Source organism: Cervus elaphus, chromosome 1 (genome assembly GCF_910594005.1).
Source record: "Cervus elaphus chromosome 1, mCerEla1.1, whole genome shotgun sequence".
Taxonomy (NCBI): domain Eukaryota; kingdom Metazoa; phylum Chordata; class Mammalia; order Artiodactyla; family Cervidae; genus Cervus; species Cervus elaphus.
In genome coordinates this window covers 92,347,327-92,354,536 of record NC_057815.1, presented here as the reverse complement: position 1 = coordinate 92,354,536, position 7,210 = coordinate 92,347,327, and the positions used below count along the sequence as shown (strand labels likewise).

At 36.2% G+C, this 7,210-nt stretch overlaps 1 protein-coding gene across 1 annotated transcript; it reads right to left on the bottom strand.

Moving 5' to 3' along the window:
* Positions 1-2,287: 2,287 nt before the first annotated feature.
* LOC122699946 (olfactory receptor 8K3-like) lies at positions 2,288-3,229 on the bottom strand. Its single transcript, XM_043912426.1, has one exon. It carries the CDS (start codon positions 3,227-3,229, stop codon positions 2,288-2,290), a length of 942 nt encoding a protein of 313 aa, XP_043768361.1.
* Positions 3,230-7,210: the final 3,981 nt, after the last annotated feature.

The following is a 7,210-nucleotide window of genomic DNA, read 5'->3' as shown; positions in this document are numbered from 1 at the left end:
CTTCTATGTCTTGACTACTGTAAACAGTGCTGCAATGACATTTGGTTGTGTATATATTTTGAATCATATTTTTCTCCATGTATATGCCCAGGAGTGGGATTCCAGGGTCATATGGTAGCTCTATTTTTATCTTTCATGTAACCTCCATACTGTCCTCCATAGTTTCTGTACCAATTTATATTCCCACCAATATTTTAGGAGGGTTCCTTTCTCTTCACACCCTTTCCAACATTTACTCTTTGTGGATATTTTGAAGATAGCCATTCTGGCTGATGTGAGGTAATATCTCATTGAAGTTTTGATTTGCATTTTTCTAATAATCAGCAACACTGAACATATTTTCATATGTCTCTTGACCATCTGTTTGCCTTATTTTGAGAAATGACTAGGTCTTCCGATCATTTTGATTGGATTATCTATATTGTTTTGATGTCATACAAACTTTTCACTAGCCCTTGGTCTTGGTTATAGATTTTCTCTTATTGCTTTATCTGAATGTTTTATGCTTTAGCATTTTACACTGAAGTTTTTTTTTTTTTTTTTTCATTTTGAGTGCATTTTTATAAGGTTCAGGTCAGCATTATTTATTTGTTTGTTTTTGCCTCTGTACTCCCAATAACGTCAGCACATGTTTTTATTTATTTATTTATTTTAATTGGAGGCTGATTACAATATTGTATTGGTTTTGCCATACACTGACATGAATCTGCCACAGGTGTACATGTGTTCCCCATCCTGAACCCCCCTCCCACCTCCCTCCTCATCCCATCCTTCTGGGTCATCCCAGTGCATCAGCCCCAAGCACCCTGTCTCATGCATCAAACCTGGACTGGCGATCTATTTCACATATGATAATATGCATGTTTCAATGCCATTCTCCCAAATCATCCCACCCTCGCCCTCTCCCACAGAGTCCAAAAGACTGTTCTATACATCTGTGTCTCTTTTGCTGTCTCACATACAGGGTTATCATTACCATTTTTAAAAGACTATCATCCATTTTCTGGATATACCATCTTTTTTATCCATATATATATATATATATATATATATATATATATATATATATATACATGTATTAAAGGAGATATTGGTTGTTTTGTGTCATGTTGTTTAAAAATTGTATTCAAGTGAAGGTTTTTTATTAAACTTCATAGGATAAACAAATAATTTTATTGCAAGATACTGAACAAAGCATATATTGTAGACTAATAGCCTCAGTAAAGTTGCAGAATTATTAAGTAGAGTTAAAGGTAGCACACGGGAAAATGTAGAAGTCATTTATAAAAAGCAAGATAGCTGTATCCCTGCCATGTATCAGGCCTTAGAAATATGGCAAAGTGCCAACAATGAGATTGGTTCCCTTTGCTTCCCACAAGCAGAATAGTGAATTGTGCAGTTAAATACTGAAAGTCAACTAAAACTTACTGCATAAACAGTGTTGATAAAAATTGGAAGCATCAACCCAAGGAAAGAGAGCCAACACAATTAATTCATCAGTACTTCCCTTACTCAAGAATGCAAAAAAAGTAGAACATTACTTTTAAACATGGATAAATATTTTTATTCAAAAAGACAAAATTATTTTACTACCCCTTCAATCAAACTACCAGTTATAAAGAAAGAATTACTACTTGAGAGAACAAGAAGTACCAATCTGGGAGCTACTGAGGGATCCCAAAGTTTATCTTGATTTAAATGTCCTCTGATTTCAACAAAATATATGGATTGAGACAAAATCAGGCTGCAGTTGGACCTATGAATTGCTGAATTGCAACATATTTTCAGTTAATAGGTGAATAGATTCTTATAAGGAATAAGAGGAATTGATGATAAAAAATGTGGGATCTCAGTGTAAAGAATAAGGGTATTTGAGAAAATAAATGTGATTGATAACTTCAAATACACAGATGAAACATATTGGGGAAAAGTATGAAGGCAAAAACAAAAGAAAATAAAAAACTCACAGACACACAGTATGTTGTAATTTTATTCCAAAAGATGAGAAAACATTCAGAAACCTGGACAGTCATTTCTTTGTCTATATCCACCTAACACAGTCTCCTAACATTTACTTAATTTATGTACAAAATTGGTCTTTTGTGCTCAAGGTATTTTTTTTTTACTATTTTTTTTCATTAATCTCTTTGCAGCAATTGAAAGTGCCTAGTATATATATTATAATCTATAAATAATTGTTGAACATATTTATACTCACTACTTAATTTGGAGGCACATAGAACAAAATTTAGAGTCCATAACCAGTTTATAGAAATTGTATTGCATGTTAATAAAAAAGGTTGCATGATTTTTTCCACATCCTATGTAGTGCACATTTTACATCTTTATTCCTCAAGCTATAGATTAAGGGATTCAACATAGGGATAACGAGAGTATAAAATATGGAAGCCACTTTATCAGTGTCAAAGGAATGGCTGGACTCTGGTTGCACATACATAAACAGTAAAGTCCCGTAGAACACTGTGACCACAGTCAAGTGGGATCCACAGGTAGAAAAAGCCTTGTGCCTACCTTCAGCAGAGCTCATTCTGAGAATGGATGCGAGAATGAGAAGGTAAGACACAAGAACTACCAGAAGAGAGAAAATCAAATCAAACCCAGCTAAAATCAGAATAATCATTTCTACTTCATGTGCATTTGAGCAGAGCAAAGATAACAAAGGAAGACTGTCACAGTAGAAATGACTGATGACTCTGTAGCCACAGAAGGGTAAATTAAATAATTTTACAGTGACGAGAAGAGACACAAACGTGCTGTAGACATAGGGGATCGCTACTAGCACCCAGCACACTCTTTGTGACATGATGACTGGGTAGAGGAGAGGGTTACAGATGGCCACATAGCGGTCATAAGACATTGCTGACAGAATAAAAATTTCGCTAACAATAAACACAAGAAAGAAAGCTAGCTGTGTAGCACAAGAGTAATAGGATATTACATTTTGATCCTCAACAAAATTTACCAACATTTTGGGCCCCACAGTTGTTGAATAACCAAGATCTGTAAAAGCGAGGTGTCTAAGAAAGAAGTACATGGGTGTCTGTAGCTTGGAGTCCATCTTGGTGACGATGATCATGCCCAAGTTGCCCACCACTGAGATCACGTAGATGATGAGGAAGAGCCCAAACAATGGAGCCTGCATCTCAGGGTGGTTGGTAATTCCCATAAGGATGAATTCATTTAGCACTGTTCCATTGTGTGTTTCCATTCAGGTTTATTAGAGAACCTATTCTGGGTAGAAACATCAATATAGTCAATAGGTTCTATGTATCATCACCTGGGAGAGTTTCACTATACAAAGCTAGCATAAACAGATTAAACTTTCCAGTTTAGGATACTTGAAAACAAACTCATCTGGTGGCTCAGATAGTAAAGAATCTGCCTGCAGTTCAGGAGATCTGGGTTCAATCCCTGAATTGGGAAAATCCCCTGGAGAAGGGAATAGCAACCCACCCCAGTATTCTGGCCCAGAGAATCCCAAGGACAGAGGAGTCTGGCAGGCTACAGTCCATGGGATTGCAAAGAGTCAAACATGACTGAGCAACTAACACTTTCATCTTCCTACCTACAATAAAACATATAGTGAGAGAGACAAAGAGAGTTGCTGGTTCTCAACTGGAAATTATGCTACTAACCAAAGGACATTTGTCAGAATTGAGAGGACATGTTAATTGCTACAAGTGGAATGTGGAAGCTACCAGCATATGATGATTAGAGGTCAGTGATGCCTCTAAACATCCTATAAAACACCATATCTGTCTAAAATATCAATAGTACTAAAGTTGAAAAACCAGGATGTTATAGATAGATGATAGATAAATAGATACATATATACATATATAGATGTATAGATACAGACAAGAAATACAATAGATAACAAACATAGATAGGACAAAAAAAAGTTAAGACATAAATTTGAGGGCTACATATATAAACTATTATTGTGCTGTTCTTATAAACTTTCTATAATTTCTATCTAGTCATTTATATAATTGCAATTACATAGTGACATGTATGGAGAAGGCAATGGCACCCCACTCCAGTACTCTTGCCTGGAAAATCCCATGGACGGAGGAGCCTGGTGGGCTGCAGTCCATGGGGTCGCTACCAGTCGGACACGACTGAGCAACTTCACTTTCACTTTTCACTTTCATGCATTGGAGAAGGAAAGGGCAACCCACTCCAGTGTTCTTGCCTGGAGAATGCCAGGGACGGTGGAGCCTGGTGGGCTGCCGTCTGTGGGGTCGCACAGAGTCGGACACGACTGAAGTGACTTAGCAGCAGCAGCAGCAGCAGCAGTGACATGTATAAATTACATTTAATAATATGACAATACATATGCCAATTATATAATAAATTATGATGCAATTAAATACTATCCATTATAAAATTTTAAAACCAGAATTCAGAAAATCTACAGAACTTGCTACTCCAACACAGAGTTCCATACAGTTCTATGCACAGTTGATATAGGCTGAAACAGTTGACACGCTTGACACATTTTAGACAGCTGTATAAATAAGAAAACTATAGTAGATTGCAGTGAGACATATTTGTATTTCTGTGAAGAAACATATAAGACATATAATAAGTAGGTAGAAAGATAGATGATAGATAGAATCTCTGTATTAAATTTCCTTATGGTATATAAAAAGGGCTAGTTTGGGCAAATAATTCAATTTATCTGAAAGTTTATTTTCATACAGAAAACCAATACAATTACAGGATTGTTGGGTGGGAAAATGAGGATTAAATAATTAAATGCCTTTATGTTACCTGGAAATCAAGTACATATTGGTTTAAAATATATATATATATATATGTATATATATATATAATGGAGGCAATATCTTAGCTCAAAGAGATCTTCTTTATGTATGTAAATTCATCTGCACTGTGACATACCTTATTTGTCAAGGCAATATGATTAACAGGTGAGGATTATATAATGTACGATGGAATACATACAATTTACTCCAAGTCTTGCCCTTTCTGCAGAAATAATATTGGGCCATCAGAGTGCTTGGATTTTTTTATCTTCTAAATTTTTTAGTTATTTTAGTAAAATATAATAAAACTTTATTTTGATATATATTTTCTTAAAATATTAATTTGACCCAAGGGGCATATTCACTATAATGGACTTCTACTAACTTGTAAGAATTCAAATGTACTTTGTTATGCAAGAACCCAGGGTAAAATGAGGAAATTTGAGCAAATTGGAAGAAAGAGAAGTCATTAGCATTGTTTTCATATCTTGAATATCATAACTTGCTTTGAATAAAGAGATGCTATACTTTAAAAGGGTGCCGGGAGCCGGCACACGAGATCCCACCCATGACAAGGTCGTGAGGAGAAAGCCTGACGGGCAAGGCGGATCAGGTTTTCAGGGATTCCTAAAAGCTGCCCACGGCGCTCACCTTAAAGATGGTATCTGTCGTTCTGGTGCTTGCTTCAATAGACTACTCCCTAATTTCCGTGACACAGGCAGAAGGACTTCCCCTATCTCTTCCCAAATAAGAATCAATTTAGAACTTTAACCAATAAGTTTCCCGGGCAGTGGTATTTTATGAGATTATCCAGGGTGAAAGGAGTGTTTTAATTTAAACTCCTTTGCTGGTATTTTAGTTTGTTTGGCAAAGGCGTCTATGCCCTTGGTGCTAATATGCATGATTGCTTATAATACCCTAATCATAAAACAGCATAAAGAACCTGATCACATAAAGGCCCTAATAGGCACAGAGCCCTTCGGGGGTGAGGAAGCCCTATTAGAGAACATAAAAATATTATTCTAAAAGTGGTTATAGTTAAAGATTTAGAAAAATAAGAGTTTAAAATTGTTAATTTTAACCAGGAATGCTAAACAGGGGCTGCCTCACTGGAGCTGCAGAGTCTTTGTGTGGTAAACCTTTTAGATAAATTTAACTGATAACTTCTGCAAAAGGACTGACCTTTGTGTTCATTTAAGAATAGATTACGGGAAACAGCTTTGCATTCACCTAGGTCATAAAATGTCAGTAGGCCCCAAGTCCAGAAGATAATGCACAAGACCCTCATAAACAAAGAAATATGCAGAAAACACCCTGGTTTGGTGAAGAACAAGCTGATGTAATGTTAAACTATCTTCCCCTTAGAAATGTACTAATTTAGGGTATAAAAGCTATGGTAAAAAAATAAAGCATTGCCAGACTCTGCCAGACCCTGCAAACACCCCCGTCTGGTCATTCTCTCTCTCTCTCTCTCTCTCTCTCTCTCTCTCTCTGGTCATTCTCTCTCTCTCTCTCTCTCTCTCTCTTTCTCCCTCGCAGACTTGGCCCTATCAAGGCTGGTCTCACGTGTCTTCTCTCTCTCTCTCACCGACGCCGTTCATTCTGAGGGTATCCCCTGGATCCTGCCGAGGCTGGACCCCAGCAAGGGGACTTCCCCGGTGCCTCAGTGTTAAAGAATTTGCCTGCCAATGCAGGAGACATGAGTTCAATCCATGGGTCAGGAAGATCCCATGGAAAGGAAATGGCAACATACTCCAGTATTCTTGCCTGGAAAATCCCATGGACAGAGAAGCCTGGCAGTCCATGGGGTCGCAGTCACCTGGAACTTAGCAACTGAGCACAACGCATCACAGTATGATAAAAAAAATGTTCAAAGTCCCTATGTTGCATAATAATGTACTAGAGTGATGGGATAAAATACACTGTAGAATTGTTATACATGGATCCTTGCATATCATTGCAAAATTTACATCTTACGCCAAAGAAATTCCTTCAAACTATAATACAAAACATAATTATTTTTATATCATTAAATAAAAATATATCTGAAGGTCCCTAATAATACACACATCAAGAATATACCAGTGTAAGAAGTGGATGGCAGATTAAGGTAGATAATTATTAAATTTAAAATATTGTGAGCCTGAATGTTTCTTTAAAGAAATAAAAATGATACAGGTTGAAATAAAAATTACAGTGACAGTAATCTCTAAAGGATCTCTATAAGAAAAGGAATAAAAGCACAATTTTATAACATTACATGTAAAAATGATTACATGAAATCTGCATTTAATTCACTTAAAATACTGCTTACAATTTTATGACCTCCTAATCACCAATCTTGCCTTGATGCATACACTTTTCTTATATCAGAAATACTGAAATGTGCATCACTAGAGAATAATTTTAGAAAAATATCT

Excerpts from the sequence above, each read along its gene's own strand:
- LOC122699946 (XM_043912426.1), bottom strand. The coding sequence starts at position 3,229 with ATGGAAACACACAATGGAACAGTGCTAAATGAATTCATCCTTATGGGA.